General features: G+C 47.4%; 1 protein-coding gene across 1 annotated transcript in view; it reads left to right on the top strand.

Annotated features, from left to right (window-relative positions):
* The window catches only part of LOC124718697 (formin-like protein 20), a 63,807-nt gene that overhangs the window by 24,619 nt on the left and 21,560 nt on the right, over positions 1-17,628 (top strand). Inside the window, exon 2 of the mRNA XM_047244319.1 lies at positions 15,092-15,616. Coding sequence (XP_047100275.1) covers positions 15,092-15,616 — 525 coding nt within the window. The remainder of the gene's footprint in view (positions 1-15,091; positions 15,617-17,628) is intronic.

Here is a 17,628-nt window from a genome sequence, read left to right on the forward strand (position 1 = left end):
GTCCTTACCACAGATTTCCCGATTTCTTTTTTTTATTATCCTCGGCTCCTTCGTATTGGGATAACGCATCATATAATGCTATTATTTGAATTTCCCTAAGCACCTTTAACGCAAGCGACATTTTTGTCTCAATCGAAAGCGCGTGGCAAGTGCGTATACTCCAGAGCCCCTGGCGTTCTGTTCCTCTACAGTGCGTCTGTCTCGACTGGCCGTTTTCCTTTAGATGCCAGCGCCGAAGTTGTCTGTGTTGTGAGAACTGTCCGCTGTGCAGCTCGGTGCCAGAAAGGAGAAACTGAGGTTACAAAAAGTTACAATGCAGTAACAAGATAAGAAACTATGAATGAAAACAGAGTTTATTACTGAAAGAGAAAAGTTAATATTGGATATTCTTGAAAGAGGTCGTACTGTAAGTTCTCCACACTGCTGAGAACTGAAAAATAAGGAAAGCATTAGCATTTACTTGCTCGAGAAAATGTACACCTAGAAACATATTGCACAGTATTTAGAATGCTTTATCCTTTGTATCTTGTTTTCATTCTAAATGCCAAAACTACTTTACTCGTTCAATAAATGTGACTTTTTGACTGTTCAAACAATTTTCACTAAAAATTTTATCTATCTCCGTTGTTGTTTACGCACTGTCTAGGTTGTTTCTTAGTCTATGTACTGTAAAACGTAAATAATTTTTTACCGTCAGATATTTTGTCTCTCATGGGGGAGGACACTACTAGGAAATATACTAAGTCGTCACGCGAACTTTGCAAGGTGCTAAAACGATACATGGAGCAATAAATAATGATTAAGGAGACACAAAAGCCCAAGAACCATACTACATAAGGGGTGAGCTCGGCCAGAATAGGTTTAACTTCCTCTGTAAACACACAACTTCCCAGTCGCCTGTTTTTACGCGTTCGGCGTCTTCAGCACACACCGGAATTTACAGCTCCTCACTCCGCACAGTCAGTTCATCACACGACGTCAGTTATCAAGTCCGGACGTGACTGGCAACTGATTTACACGCGGCCGCCTGATGCGCATCTTCCAAGATTAGCGTAATTTGAACAGAAAGTCTCTCGTCTAAAACGATCAATCGAGGTTCCTGTCTATACGCCTCATAATACAGGTCTGCATTTGGTTGGCTTTCACCTCCCTACTTCGTTAGCTCTTACTTAAATAAGAAAAAAAATTATGCGAATAACGACTTGTGCGTTCACGTATTCCACTGCACTAGCCATACTTCATAACTTCCTACTCAATCATTTACCGGAGTTCCCTGTTTAAACCGATTCGCTCACCGTCCTCCATCACTCGTAAAATTTGTATCATAATAACGGAAACACCCTATGTATGGTCGTCTTGCAACTGAATTCTTTGAATTTCCGTATTGTGAGAGTGCCAACGGTCTTGCCAAAGTGGTATACGAGAACCCGTGGCACCACAGAAGTTAAGCTCTATCGGGCTTGGCTAGCACTTGGATGACTGACAGTCCGGGTCTACCAAGCGCTATTGGCAAGCGGGACGTACGTAGCCCTTGTGACGCCAATTGAGGAGCTACTTGATTGAGAAGTAGTGGCTACGGTGACGAAAAGTGACAAGAGCTCGTAGAGTAGTGTGCTGGGCACGTGGCCTTCCATATCCACATCTGGTGACTCGTATCGGATGAGGATGACGCGACGGTCGGTCGGTACCGGTTGAACCTTCCGAGGCCTTTTCGGACGAAGTTGATAGGAAATACCACGGGGTAAGTTCAGCCGGCTATTAGAAAGGGAATACTTCCTCCGCACACATTGGCCTCTTTCCTCGCGGATACATCAGAGTTGTGTCACATGTGCAGCTGAGGTACGCAGGTTAGTGGTCTGGATGCGTATATGGTGTAGTAGTATGTTTGTATTGTATGATGATGAGAGAAGAGAGCGGCTGATACCTGATGCCACCACATAGCCTACGTCCCCCCCCCCCCCTCCTCACCCCTCGAATAACACCAAGTGGGCCGCAGGACTTAACGTTCCCGACTGATTGGTGGATCACCATCAACAATGTCACCTGCCATCGCTTCATGAGACACAGCCGAGACGTCTGTAATTTAACACAGGACACTGTGATCGGTAACTTTACGCGACCATCTGTCCCTCCCTTGCCGGCCAAATACTGACAGTGAAAATTTCATTCACCACCAGGATTCGAACCGCCTTACCTCCGAGTCGAGCGCCACCACACAGGCCTGCGTTAGCGACCTCTTCCAAGGATGCGGCTGTTGGGAGAGTGATAAAACGCATATGGTCTGCTCGTAACATCGGTCCGTTAACGCAGCTAAGAATGCGGAACAGGCACATTGACAGAAAGTAGTGCAGAGTTCAACATTGGAACTGCCAACGTGTGTGTGCTTGCTGGCAAGACAGGATTGCATCACAGTGTCATCTTCGGAACTGAAATCGAGAAACGAAAGAGGAGGAAGGAGAAACAGGTGGTTGAAAAACATGAGTATACAGAGTCAAGAGGGGTCAAACGTAGGACAGCCCACAAAAAAAAAAAACAGTGACGTCGCGTTGCGACACACGACCCGTGCGTATAAGCTATCTGTGCTTTTACCTTGCGTCATCGGGTCCCAGAGTTGATCGTTTGTGTCTGATGCATTTGCCGGTTTCCCGTCGGTGTAAGGCCTGAGGGGTACGAAGAGATGTTCTACAATGTCGATGGGGTATCATTTTAGTGAGCGCGAGAGCATTAAGGACATGCTTAACGAACTCTAGTGGCAGGCGCTTCGAGAAAGGCGTTGTGCTTTACGACGAGGCTTACTGGAAGATATGGTATTTGCCATGAAGAGGCGGACAACGTATCGCCCCCTCCAATATACGTCTCGCGAAATTACGACAACGATATAATCAGAGAAATTAGAGTTTAGACAGAGGTTTCCGACGTTCATTGTTCCCATGCACTATTCTCGAATGGAACAGGGAGAGATAATAGTGAAACCAGAAATATCCACCGCCGCACACCCTAGGGTCACTTATGTACTGTAGATGTAGAAACGGAAAATAAATAGTGAACAGACTCGGAAGATCTACGATCGCTAAAATTTTACAAATCGTCTGAGGGTTTATTCCAGTAGTTGTTAACTGCGGTACTCAGTATATCGTCACGAAAGCGTTGATTAATCAGTTTTAAACATTAGGAGCCGATTTTGTCACACAATTAATAAGTGAAACCTCTTCGTAATTTCCGAAAATGAGCGAAGGTGGCCGGCCGTGGTGGCCGAGCGGTTCTAGGCGCTTCAGTGTGGAACCGCGTGACCGCTACAGTCGCAGCTTCGAATCCTGCCTCGGGAATGGATGTATGTGATGTCCTTAGGTTAGGTTTACGTAGTTCTAAGTTCTAGGGGACTGATGACCTCAGATGTTATTTCCCATAGTGCTCAGAGCCATTTGAACCATTTTGAGCGAAGGTGCACACAAAACCAGATTCTTCGACATAATTCTGGACCATACAATAAGTTTCAAAGAACATGATACCAAGGAATAAGTCTTTAACCTTGCTGGAAGACGAGTTCTGCCAGTCTGTTCCGAATAAATCATCGCTGTTGGTATGACCCGCGTATGCCTGAACTGATGAGGCATTGCATTACACTGAGGGAACTAAAGAAATGGTATAACGATATGCGCATATACAGATGGTGGTACAAAACGGCAATGCAATGGCGGAGCTCTCGTTTGTACTCAGGGCGATTCATGTGAAAAGATTTCTGATGATTATGGCCACACGCTGAGAATTAACAGACTTTGAACAAGGAATGTTAGCTGGAGCTAGATGCGTGAGACATTCCACTTCTGAACTCGTTACTGAATGCAATATCCCAAGATCCCCGCCGGCCGGTGTGGCTGAGCGGTTCTAGGCACTTCAGTCTGGAACCGCGCGACCGCTACGGTCGCAGGTTCGAATGCTGCCTCGGGCATTCATGTGTGTGATGTGCTTAGATTAGCTAGGTTTAAGTAGTTCTAAGTTCTAAGGAATTGATGACCTCAGCAGTTGAGTCCCATAGTTCAAATGGTTCAAATGGCTCTGAGCACTATGGGACTTAATTGCTGTGGTCATCAGTCCCCTAGAACTTAGAACTACTTAAACCTAACTAACCTAAGGACATCACACACATCCATGCCCGAGGCAGGATTCGAACCTGCGACCGTAGCGATCGCGCGGTTCCAGACTGTAGCGCCTAGAACCGCTCGGCCACTCCGGCCGGCCTAAGTCCCACACTGCTCAGAGCCATTTGAACCATTTGAACCAAAATCCCCGGAGTCAAGAGTGTGCCGAGGACACCAAGCCAGGCACTACCCCTCACCACGGACAACGCAGCGGCCGAGAACACCGGCGTTTGCGTAGATCTGTCGGTGCTAACAGACAAGCAACACATTTCCATCTATGGTCACAATTTTGTTCTGTTTGACAGACCATCATAAAATCAAAGTCGTAATGCACTGCAGCCATAGTGGCATAGTCAACTATTAAATGCATTTAATAGTTGACTATGCCACTATGGTTGCAGTGCATTAGGAATTTGATTTTATGAGACAGATCTGATGATGGTCATTAAAGACCGAAACCGGTAATCTGTCAAACAGAACAAAATTGTGACCATAGACGGAAATTAAAGGAAACTTATCGCTTATAGCGCCTCTCCTGGGATCGTGACTATATCCGTTGGACCCTAGGCGAATGTAAAACCGTTGGCAGGTCGTCTGAGTTGCGATTTCAGCTGGTAAGAGTTGATGCTATGGTTCGAATCTGGCGCAGATCCCACGAAGCGGTGGACCCGAGTTGTCAAAAAAGCACTATGCAAGCCGGTGGTGGCTCCGTAATGGCTTGGAGTGTGTTTCGATGGGATGGTTTGGGCCCTCTGGTCCAACGGAACCGATCACTGACTGTAGATGTTCGTGTTCTGCTACTAGGAGACCATTTTCAGTCGTTCATTGACTTCTTGTTCCCAAACAACGATGGAATATTCTGGGTGACAGAGCGCCGTGTCAGCGGGCCACTACTGCCCGCGATTGGTTTGACGAACTTTCTGGACAGTTCGATCGAATGGTTTGGCGACCCAGATCACCGGACAGGAATCCCATCTAACATTTGTGGGACACTTTCGCACTGACGGGCGCCTGTAAAGGCAGCATGACTCAGAATTTCTGCAGATGACTTCCAACGTCTTGTTGAATGGCTCTGAGCACTATGGGACTTAACTGCTGGGGTCATCAGTCCACTAGAACTTAGAACTACTTAAACCTAACTAACCTAACGACATCACACACATCCATGCCCGAGGCAGGATTCGAACCTGCGACCGTAGTGGTCGCGCGGTTCCAGACTGTAGCGTCCAGAACCGCTCGGCCACCGCAGCCGGCTCTTGTTGAATCCTTGCCACGTTGAGCTGCTGCACTACGCCGGGCAATAGGAGATGCGACACGATACTCGGAGGTGTCCCATGCCTTTTGTTCGCCTCAGTGTAGGCAGGAGGGGCGCCACCTGCATTCTGTATGTGGGGAGGGATTAGACAAGTGTCTTCTCATTCAAAAATCACATTTGAATTTGTTTATTTGGTAGAAGGCCGTGTTCTGTCTCGTGTAAGTTGGAAAAATTTCCACAAGCTCGTTTCGAAATTCCATAGTGAGGGATCGTAGCTTATTGATACTGCGATTTGTCATTCAGCGGTATCGCTACTCGCATTTTTCGGGATTCTGTGACCGTTAGGCAGATATGAAATCGATGAGTTCAGGAAAGTGGTACTAACCCAGTGCAGCGTCTTTACTGTCGTATTGTTGAGTCAGCCACGCATAATGCCGCGCCACGTAGCTTGAGTCAGTAAGTAGATTTCTTTGCAGCACTACAAATATCCACACGCACTATGTGAAGAAGTCTGTAGTACCACTATCTTTGTTGCGGCAGCAGAGAGAGGCGCTCCGACTGTGATGCGCCCAGTGACAACACTGACTCCGTGTATACTTACCTGATGAGCCCCGATGCTACGTGGATCGTTAGTACACTATCCACTCACATTAATGTGAACACGTGTCAAACGACATTTCGCAGCAGGGAGGGCCAGGCAGAGATATCCTGCGAGGTACCGACACGGTTGTGGAGACATGGTGACTCCAGTGCCTTGGCCAGCTGCCCTTTGTTTCTCGCCACCAACAGCCCGATTACGGTGGTCCCACAGATCCACGACATTTGGTGGCCAGGGAAGCACGGGAAACTCATTCTGGTGCTTTTCGAACCACATACGTACACGGCGAGCTGTCTGACACGCTGCATTACCCTGCTGGTATATACCATTATGAAGAGGAGAAACAACCTGCGTGTAGGGGTGGTTGGTTGGTTGGTTTTCGGGGAAAGAGACCAAACAGCGAGGTCATCGGTCTCATCGGATTAGGGAAGGACAGGGAAGGAAGTCGGCCGTGCCCTTTCGGAGGAACCATCCCGGCATTTGCCTGGAGCGATTTGGGGAAATCACGGAAAACCTAAATCAGGATGGCCGGACGCGGGATTGAACCGTCGTCCTCCTGAATGCGAGTCCAGTGTGCTAACCACTGCGCCACCTCGCTCGGTGTGTAGGGGTGAACATGGCCCCAAGGACAGTACAGATACATACGGGGTGTCCGAAAAGTCTTTCCCTGATTACATAAATTGATAACTCAGGCTAGAAGTAAGATACAAATATGAAACTAGTCTCTAATTGTTTACAAACTTTTTTTTTCACACATCAGTAAACTGCCATTTGAGCACCCTTGGTAGCACGTAGCACATCTAGGTGATATTCAATTTCCGTCCACACCTTAGCCAACATCACTGGAGGGATCGATTCAACGACTGTGGTTATCCGTTGCCGCAGGGTTTCAAGATCTGGTACACGTGTTCGGTAGACCTCGTACTTGACATAACCCCATGAAAAGAAGTTGGTTCGTTGGTTGTTTCGGGGAAGGAGACCAGACAGCGAGGTCATCGGTCTCATCGGATTAGGGAAGGACGGGGAAGGAAGTCGGCCGTGCCCTTTGAAAGGAACCATCCCGGCATTTGCCTGGAGCGATTTAGAGAAATCACGGAAAACCTAAATCAGGATGGCGGGACGCGGGATTGAACCGTCGTCCTCCCGAATGCGAGTCCAGTGTCTAACCACTGCGCCACCTCGCTCGGTGAAAAGAAGTCTAATGGTGTTATGTCAGGAGAGCGTGGAGGCCAAACCGTTGGCCCATCACGACCAATCCATCGCCCAGGAAAGGTCATATCGAGATAGGCACGGACGTCCAAACCCCAATGAGGCTGTGCACCGTCTTGCTGAAACAAGACATCGGGGTGATACTGAAGCAGCTGAGGAATAGCATACAGTTGCAACATGTCCAGATACACTGCAGATGTGACGGTAGCCTCAGCGAGGAAGAATGGCCCGATAATTCGATCGTGCAATAGCGCGCACCAAAAATTCACCTTTGGACAGCCTCTGGTACACTCCATGACCTCGCCAGGGGTTGTGAACCCCATATGCGCACATTATGGTGATTCACTACTCCATTGACAAAGAAGGTTGCTTCGTCGGAAAAGACAATTCGTCTGAGATAACCATCATCGTCCTCAATAAGCGATAGCATTTCGACCGCAAAGTCATATCGACGTGTACTGAACGATTTGCACTTTGTATGCACGAAAAAGTACACGTTTGTGTAAAATGTCATGGAGAGAGCTTTTTGGCATCTGTAATTCACGTGAGGCCCTGCGCACCGATTTCTTCGGACTTCGCACAAAAGACTGCCTTACAGCTTCCACCCTGTCTGCTGAGGTTCTTGGTCGACCAGACCTGGGAAGGTCAGCAACCAGGCTTTAATGCTCTTGACATCAGGTGGATTCCTTCCAAATGTTGTCTGGAAGTGTCTCTGCACTGTGGTTGGTGATCGTGTCTCATGGTACCACAGGACACACGGTGCCTTCTCCTGATTGGTTAACATGGTTTCTTGGGCACTGCACCTCATCGACTACCTACGTACTGTGAACCTAAAACAGAAAAAGAACTTTGATAGTTGTAAACAATTCGACACAAGTTTCATATTTGTATCTTACTTCTAGCCTGAGTTATCAATTTATTTATTCAGGGAAAGTATTTTCGGACACCCTGTACTTTGCCGTTCAGAATGTCAATGTCACTCAGGGAATTCAACGAAAACAACATTCCCCAGCCCATAGCGATTGCAGAGTGTTTGGTTTCAGACGCTTCACGCCGTAAGCGCCAACGGTCGTCTGTTCGACGGAGCTTGAAATGTGATTTACCAGAAAAGGCTACTTTTCGCCACTCAGTGGACATCCATTGGCAGTAGTGACGTGCAAATGCCAGCCTTCGTCACTGATGGACGGCAGTCAGCATGGTTGCGTGAACGAGCCGGCTGCTTCGGAGTCCCAAATGCAGCAACGTTCGCTGAACGGTCATAGAGCAGACACCATTGGTAGACTCGTGGCTCATCTTGGCGGTCAGTTGCTCAACAGTTGCACATTTATTCTCCGCACTCGTCCTTCACCTGTGTCATCCATCGCCAGCGGTGAACAGCAGTTGGCCCTCCGCCCGTTTTGGACGGCGCCGTATTGCCATGCACGATATACGTTTACCACGACAGCACGCGAAGTTCACAAACGGAGCAGTTTCGCAAATGGTTCCATCCTTGACCTGAAAGCCAAGGTCATTCCCTTTATAGAAGTCAGGTAAACTGCTCCGTTTTCACATTACGACAACGACTCTACTGTTCTCTGCAACTCCCCAATGCGCTTTATACCCCCCCCCCCCCTCTACCCGCGATATGTGAGTGGCGACGAACAAAGGCGGAGCATACAACTATGTATGTATCGGTGAGTGGAGGCTCCGAGGAATACTAACGTGGCCAGACTGCATTCTTCATCGTTCTACGTGTCCAGCAGCGGGAGTGATGTTTTGGTGTCACGATCACATGTGGAGCGCCCTATATTTGAACTCGCTATGACACTGTCTTTCATCCAGATTAGCCAAGACCACATGTTGCCGATACTGTTCTGATCTAACTCGATACAGAGGATGTGCAGCTGTTGCCCTGGCCAGCACGTTCTCCAACTGCATCACCCATTGAGAAGATCTAGTCATGGGTTGCCAAAACACTAGCATGCAACTCTCGAAAGCCGCTAGGGTTGACTAACTTTCGTCCGCAGCTTGTGGTCGTGCGGTAGCGTTCTTGCTTCCCGCTCCCGGGTTCCCGGGTTCGATTACCGGCGGGGTCAGGGATTTTCTCTGCGTCGTGATGACTGGGTGTTGTGTTATGTCCTTAGGTTAGTTAGGTTTCAGTAGTTCTAAGTTCTATGGGACTGATGACCATAGATGTCAAATCCCATAGTGTTCAGAACCATTTGAACCTTTTTTTGTTGACAAACTTTCACATAAACATTTCCGTATCTCTCATCCATGGCCAGTTCCGGACTGCCGCTCGCAGAGGTGGCAGCACTGTGTACTAAATTCCTCACTCTGTATTACACAAGATCTCATATAAATTTAATCATGTATTCTACCTAATGCATTATACAAGTGCTAGAACTAAAATTTCGCTGTCAACTGCCGGTCTTTGTTTGCAGTTTTAATAGCTAACTGCGTTTATCGAGGTTCGCTTTTCACTAACTTGTAAGGTATAGCGGGCAATGTTGCGATATTTCTGACACATTTGATCGTATATTAATAAGATACCGCGGATCAAACAAGTGTCCTGCCAGCGGGAGATGAGGTCCGACAAACTAGGCTTTCTACTTATTACGTTTTCGTTGTGGCCTAACGTCAGTATGATAGATAACAGTATGCAAGTTAATTGCGACAAACTCATTTTACAAGGAACTGAAAATGATTAACTGTAACAAATTTTATGCACCCAATTGTTGGACTCTTGGCCGACTACTGTGGCCTTGACTATGAACAACCATTGTACGTCCCTTCCAGTTCAACTGAGCGCTTGTATGTATCAACAGTGTGTGTTACTTCCATGTTCTCGACACAAGAACTTCGTGTTTTTGTTAAAATTGATATTTCGCCTAAGCAGCCAAAAATCAATTGCTCTTCAAGAACACACAGATCTGTGACTATAAGAGACTTTGCCTCTGTTGTTGGTATGGGGAAAACCTAGACTTCTCAGAGCATATAGTGATACGGTCTCATTGCGTCCAAAGGGAAAAGGCAGATGTGGACGGAAACGAAAAACTAACCCCAAAACTGACAAAACTCTATTTAGAAACAGTAGAATTCATCCTCACAAGTAAGGACCTTCAGAGAGATTTAATGGCTACTGGGGTTCAAACTGGCCCTTCAAAGGTATGGTATAATTCACGAAAGCGGTTATTAACACCTGACATGAAAAAAGATGGTTGGTATGGACCAAAATATAGAAATATTGGACTTTCAGTAACAGGAAACGTGTAATTTTCAATGATGAGTCACATTTTATTGTTCAGGGTTACAGAGCAGTGCTTGTCAGGCCAAGCACTCATGAGGCAATGAGAGTTGAGCTTCTTGAACAGACTGTGAAATACCCTTCCCAAAACATGCTTTGACGTTTTTTCACTGCTTGTGACCCTGTGCCTCTTGCTCCAGTTGCTAGCATGATGGTTTACACTAAATGTATGGAAATTCTTAGTTGGAGGTTTGTGCCATTCGTACAGACCATTGCTGATGGTTGAGCAACGTTTCACCATGATTTGGCCCCGTATCACAGTTCTAAAGAAGTCAAGACGTTCAGCGAAGAAAATAATATTATGTACTTCAGTGGCCTAGTAGTTCATCAGACTTAAATTCTATGGAGAATTTATGAAGTATTGCGTAGAGGCGTCTTGATAAAATTGACTCTTCAGCAGAACAATGCATGTTAGTAAATGTGGTCAAATTGTGGTTATATGATGACAGGCTATGAAACATTTGCTCTAGGCTGGTCGGATCTATGCTACGACGTTTTCGGAAGCTCATTAAAAGCAAATGGAGGACACATAGTTTTTAATATTCACTGAGCAGCTAACTGTATTATACGTGCAGTAGTAAGTGTGCACAGTTAAAGTTTATTCGTCTTGTCCCAATTAGTTTGGACACCGCTGTATTCTACATTCGTGTAATGTGTAACTGGTGTTTATTTGGTTTGTGTTGTGCTGTTTTATTGTGTGTTTACGAGAGGCAGACGGAGTCACTGTCTGCGTTGGTTTTGTCATTTTGAGTGCTCAGCAGTGTTACTCTGCGTGGGCAAGTTGATCTGTACTCCTTGCGTAGTGCGGTCGATAATTTCTCACCAGGTGTGTTGAGATCGGCCTATTTGTTTCAGAATCTTGGCGTGTCATGTGACTGTGTCTCAGCTGCTTGCACCACACACTCCACAAGACAGTGTGTTCCGGGATCGAGCGAGGTGGGGCAGTGGTTATCACAATGGATTCACATTTGGGAGAACGACGGCTCAAATCCGCGTCCAGCCACAGAGATTTTTGTTTTCCGTGATCTTCCTAAATCACTCCAGGTAACTGCCTGGATGGTCCCTTTGAAACGGAACGGCCGATTTCCTGCCCCAACCTTGACACAATCCGAGCTAGTGCTCCGTCTCCGACGACCTCGATGTCGACGGGACGTTAAACCCAATCTTAGGTTTTTTTTTAGTGTGTTCTGGTGACGCAAGTCCACCAAATGTGCAATCAATCTCTTGACTGAGATCCATGAACGTAAAGTAGGTGGAATACGGAACTACTCACCAAGTACCACCGGTACCTTTGTGTGTGATGCAGCTAGCAAGTGGCTGAACGCACAGAACAACCTTATTACATGCTGACGACACTGATTGTGACGGGAGATTTGTGACGACGTTAATATATCCATTTTGTACTTTATTGCTGCATTTTGATTTAAATCACAATCTCTTTTACGTGTGCTGCTCCGCAGTGTAACACATTTGATACAGTATCAACTAAACTAAAATATTTTTTACTTCATGTTACGTAACGTACAGCATCTTGAATAACGTCAGAGCTATATCCAGCCCCTAAAAACCAAAAAAGATATGCCAGCCTATAAAAAGATGAGGAAGTGACGCAAAATTTCACGCTTTAGTGGTTATGTTGCCTTTATTTCATTGATTAAAAATTGAAGACATCAACTACAAAATGGGCAGTAGGAGCCCGCTTCTGGGTCCTTCTCAGTGGCAAGTTGCTGGACCCACTTGGGCCAGAATACGTGCAATGATTTGTTTGGAAAAGACACTCACAACGCAGTTGTTGGGCCGAAACTTTGTAACCGGGTTTCGATATGGTGGATATTGGCACTGGGATCGATTTGACGTCAGAACTGGCCCCACAGATGTTCTTTTGCGGACAGATCGAGCGATTGTGGTGTCCAAGGGAGCATCTGAACATCACCCGGGCTGGACGTAGCGTCGGGAGCCTTCAGAGGACGAGCGTTGTCCTGTTGACGAGGATGGTGTCTCGTGAGAGGTAACACATGAGGGCGCTGGATCTCTGTGAAGTGATGTTGTGCCGTGAGCTTCCTTAATCACTGCCATAGGTGACTTGATGTAGTCAGTGACTGCGCCCTACGTCCTGGCTCTAGAGGGAACACCAGTGTAGATCTGCAAAACAACTGGCATACTTCGCCCCGTCCCCTTGGTACCCACATACTCTTAGACGGTGAACATCCAATGCAGTGCAGGAACCAGACGTTACTCGACCAAGTATTACACCACAATAAAGCCAGCAGCCGACGTTGTCGTGATGACAGAGTGTTGTGTGCTGTCCTTAGGTTAGTTAGGTTTAAGTAGTTCTAAGTTCTAGGGGACTGATGACCTTAGATGTTAAGTCGCATAGTGCTCAGAGCCATTTGAACCATTTTTTTTGAAGCCGACGTTGTTGTGTCAACGGTCGCATACTTATTGGTTGGTGAGCCACAGCTCTGCTTCAGCTGGTCTCCGAGCAATGATTCGGGATGCCAGTAAGTCCATTATTTGTTGCTAGATGGAAGGCGCAGATGAAGAACTTACGATGTGCTAGGAGCACAGTATGATAAACCAGGACCGTTTTTTTTTTAAAAGCTTCGTTTGGTCTACTAGGACCCGCAATTAGCTGTGTATGCGGCAGTGATCCACTCATTCCACTTATCCGGAACCCTCATAGTGAAGCTCTTACGCTACAGAGTTGGGGCTCTGTTGCCCGTGCAACACCACATTGAGGTGAGTCCTCGTCGAGATCCTTTGCCCTCTTTTTTTCTGTAAATCGCAGCAGTATTATACTTATAAATCCATTACAGGATACATCAGATTTAAAATAGGAAAATATAAAAGAGAAAAGTGATTTAAGAATAACGATAAAGGATGATAGGATAGATTCAGTAGCAGATGTCCATTCACCTGCGGCGCCGAAGTAAGGAGGTCACGCAATGTGATGTTGAGCCTAACATCTCTGTGCAGTGCCTCACAAGGTTTCTTTATGTTCCCAATCCAGTTGGGCCACAGACACAATCAGACACCACACATGCCTGGATTTTTGCAAAATACGCGTATAGCCACCCAGCCAATTGCAGACCCACAATTACGTCTCTTTGGAACTCTGTCAGTTACTGGTTAGGTCATCTCACACGAGCACGAGGCATTCTTTCTGACCCTTCACAAAGTTCGATACCGATCTAATGCTTTGAACAACCGTTATTCACACTGACCTGATACATAGAGAAGTTGGCCACAGAGTTCATGCACGCTGGTCACTGCTGCAACTCTGAACTATTTACAAACCAGCGCCGGTATGTACTTGCGTTTGCGAAGATGCGTCTACGTCGAACCTTATTTCCTAGATCCTTACCGTTTCTTGGCAGTGTTTATGAAAATGCAAGAGTTACGAATGCCTGAGTTTGGCTTTGAGACAGTTTCTCAGTCCCGTCTGTGAAAGTTCTATCCAAAAACACAGAACAAAGTTTATGCGATTCACAACGACCCATCCTTAGTTTAACTGACTTGTATGGCAACAAGGAGGGCGTTTGACTGCAAAGTAGAAAATGAAATAAATTTTTTAGAAGACGAAAATCTCCCCTATGACGAGAAAAACACAAGGAAAGGGAGAGAGAGTATGCAACTGGAAGAGTTACAAAAAATATTGAAGCAAATTAATGTTAACAAACGACCAACAATATTTGTGTAAAGGTTAATCATCTGATATGATTAGGTGTGTGTGTGTGTGTGTGTCGGCATGAATATTGGTTATCACATTATTTTTAAAACTGAACATGACCTACCCTACTGATTTAGTAAGCGTGAAACGTCCCCTTAGAAAAATTATAAATGACTGTGCTTTAACAGATACACAATACGCAATCGGACTTTCAATAATCCCTACAAAAGAATGGCCGTGACTAACATTAACCTATACCTTTCACAAATCACTTACCTCACAAAAATCTTCGTTACTCGAACTACTGCAATACAGCGAGCGCCAATACTGCCAGCTAAATAAAAGATTCAAACTACTGAAGGCACTATCTACTGATAGGCATTGCTAGCAAATGAAAGATTTTGATAGAGAACAAGCAATGTATTTACCTTGCTAGTGTTCAAAAGTCATAATACATATATCAGATCATGACATCCAGTCTTACAAATTTACTATCTCTGATGGACACACATCCAGATCATCCGCTCTCAAAATTTCGCCATCTCTCTTCCCACATCCACCACTGCTGGCGGCTCACCTCCAATTGTGTAATGCTACGCGCTGTTAACAGCCAACTGCCCAACACTACAATGGCAGACAACAATGCGAACTAGCTACAGACTGCACACAGCACAGCCAGTGATTTTCATACAGAGCGCTACGTGGCGTTACCAATAAGAAAACCTCGACAGCCTACTTACAAGCGTCCTGCAAGAACATCAAGTCTCTCGTTCTTTCACTAGCCAGAAGAAGTTAACCACTGCTGTTAATACTTGGGTCGCTCTGATCAAACCCATCTCCCGCGACTGGTGTCTCGAGCGAGAAGTGCAGCAGTGGGCCTCTTGCTCGCCTCCGGTGTTGCGAGAAAGTCAGCAAGCTCCCCGCTGTGTTGCAGGTGATAGTCCAGGCGACGCCGCCCCCACCGTCCGGGCCCCCGCCGCCCCCGCAGCAGCAGCAGCAGCCGCCGCCCCCGCAGCAGGCGCCGGCGCCGCCGCCCAGCAGGACCGCCGCGACGCCCGGCAGCCCCCCGGCGCCGCCCCCGCAGGCCCCCACGACCGGCGGCGGCCCGACGAGCGCCACCTCGACGAGCAGCGGCAGCGCCAGCGGCAGCAGCACGCCCGCCGCCTCCGCCGGCGCGCCCCCGGGCGCCCTCGCGCCGCCCCCGCAGCCGCAGCAGACGCCGCCCCCGCAGCAGGCGCCGCCGCCGCCGCACAGCGACGCCAGCGTCGAGGCCACGCCCGCCAACACCGGCAGCACGACGACGTCGGCCGGCCCGCTGCACATCCCGGCCAAGCGGCTGACGTACGCCGACTGCCCGCCAGACGTGGGCCTCGGCGGCGCCGCGCCGCCCGGGCTCGCCGGCGGCAACGGCGCGGGCGCCGCGGCGCTCGCCGGCGCTGGCGTCATCCGCCACTCGCAGGTCAGTCGCCCCTCGTCGGGGCCTTCCCAATTTCGACCCCGCATCCGATGCAGGAAGAGTCCTCTGATGCTAGTCTGAACCACTCATTGTTTGCCCCATCAGGACCCCAAACTGAGGCAAACCCACGTCTGGGCCATTCGGATCCTGTGGGTGCTCCTTTCATTCGATCATTACTCGGAAAGGCCAACGAACTCAGCTCTTCATCTAGACCTTTCAGAACATGCGGAATCACCTATCACTTGCACCATTCAGACTGCAAACTCAAACAGACTCGCATCTGGGGCATTCAGAACCGATGCGCTAATCTCTGAAGCGTCCATCATTTCGAATATCTGCACTCCAGAATAAAACAGATCGTCATTATGGCTATTGACCTTGCTGTGAATCAGTCGTCACTTCGACTGTTTGGACTCTGCATAAAAACAGTCCTTGATTTGCCCATCACTTGGGTTATCTGAACTTCAAATAGAAACAACTCTTCATCTGCACCATCCAGAAATCGTAGAAGCTGCTCAGGCTACAACCCTTCAGATCAGCTGTGCAGAACCTGTGGATGCTCCTGCGATTAACTCATCGTCTAGACAATCTGAACTCCAAATGGAAACAATTCTTTCCCTGAGGCATTCAGAAATCACCCAATTACTTCGACTACTTGGTCTCAAAATAGGTACAGTTCCTCATCTGACCCATTACATTGACTGTCGTGACTCCAAATAGGTAAACTCTCCATCTGACTCTTTAGAACTTGTGGGTACTGCTCTGAATTTCCCATGATTTGGACTACATATACTCCAAACATAAACACCCATCCTCTGAGCCTCTCACTAGCCTCAACCTCACATCACTTGCACTATCCGGAATCTAAATACATACAGAGACTCAGTTTGTCTGTGGAGAACATGTGGATGCTCCTCTGAATTTTCCTATCACCTCATCCATTTGACTCTTTACAGTCCTATTACTTACGCTGTTTGGTCCAAAAAGTGAAACTATTCCACGTAATATGCAGGGTGTTTAAAAGAAGTGTCGCATATCCCTGAACGAGGTACTATTGGTCAAAACTAGAAGACAATTTCCTATCATTACGTGCCTGGAAACCAATACCCTTATACATATAGATTGTCTTACCTGTGAAGAGTAATGTGTAGTATTCGGTGATGTAGGCAGGATACAGAACGGATGAGATAGCAGATTACTACGATACGTGCAGGCAGACTCAAATACTCGAGCAATCATGGATATGAAGCATCAGGAGCCCTTAAGTGTAAATTTATGTGAGGAAATTAATGACAACGCTTTACCAGACAGATGAACAGGAGCTACATACCATGGTTAATGTGGACTGAAACACCAGCGCTATTGGAGTACGTTACCCTTGCACAAAGACAACCACTGTAGTTTATGCACGACGGGGTACCACTCCATTTTGTGTGTATCATGTGACAGTCCCTTATTGCAACATTTTACGTTCAATGGACTGCTCAATGAGATCCGACAGCATGGCCTCCCCATTGCATCCGCTGCATTTCTGGCTATGAGGCCATTTAAAGGCGTTGGTGCATGCCCAATCCACCGACTATGCACAGAAGCGCTGAGAGGTGCGCCAGGATGCGTGGTAACCACGTGCAGCGCCGCCTATAGTGTCTGTTTCTACACCATGACGCTTGGAATAATGCCACTGCGCCATTCCAAACCACTGGAAGAATGCCACATCTTCCCAATCGCTGCCATACTCGCCGACGATGGCCATTCGGGGTGGTACAGAAACGCTGAACACAATGCTCCGCCATTCATCAGCAATCCTTGCTTTCCGATCTGAATACCACTGTAAACTCAGCTGTCTGTAGGGTGGTGTTGACGGCAGCCTACGGAATGGACGGTAATTCCCTAGTCTGGCTGCTGCCAGTCTCTGAGCAATGGTGCGGGATGACACAGAACGCTGCAGAATGGCCATTACGGCAGGTGCTGGTCTGAAGGGGCTACGATTATGATGTATTGTGCTTGGTGTGCAG

Source organism: Schistocerca piceifrons, chromosome 10, assembly GCF_021461385.2.
Source record: "Schistocerca piceifrons isolate TAMUIC-IGC-003096 chromosome 10, iqSchPice1.1, whole genome shotgun sequence".
Classification (NCBI taxonomy): domain Eukaryota; kingdom Metazoa; phylum Arthropoda; class Insecta; order Orthoptera; family Acrididae; genus Schistocerca; species Schistocerca piceifrons.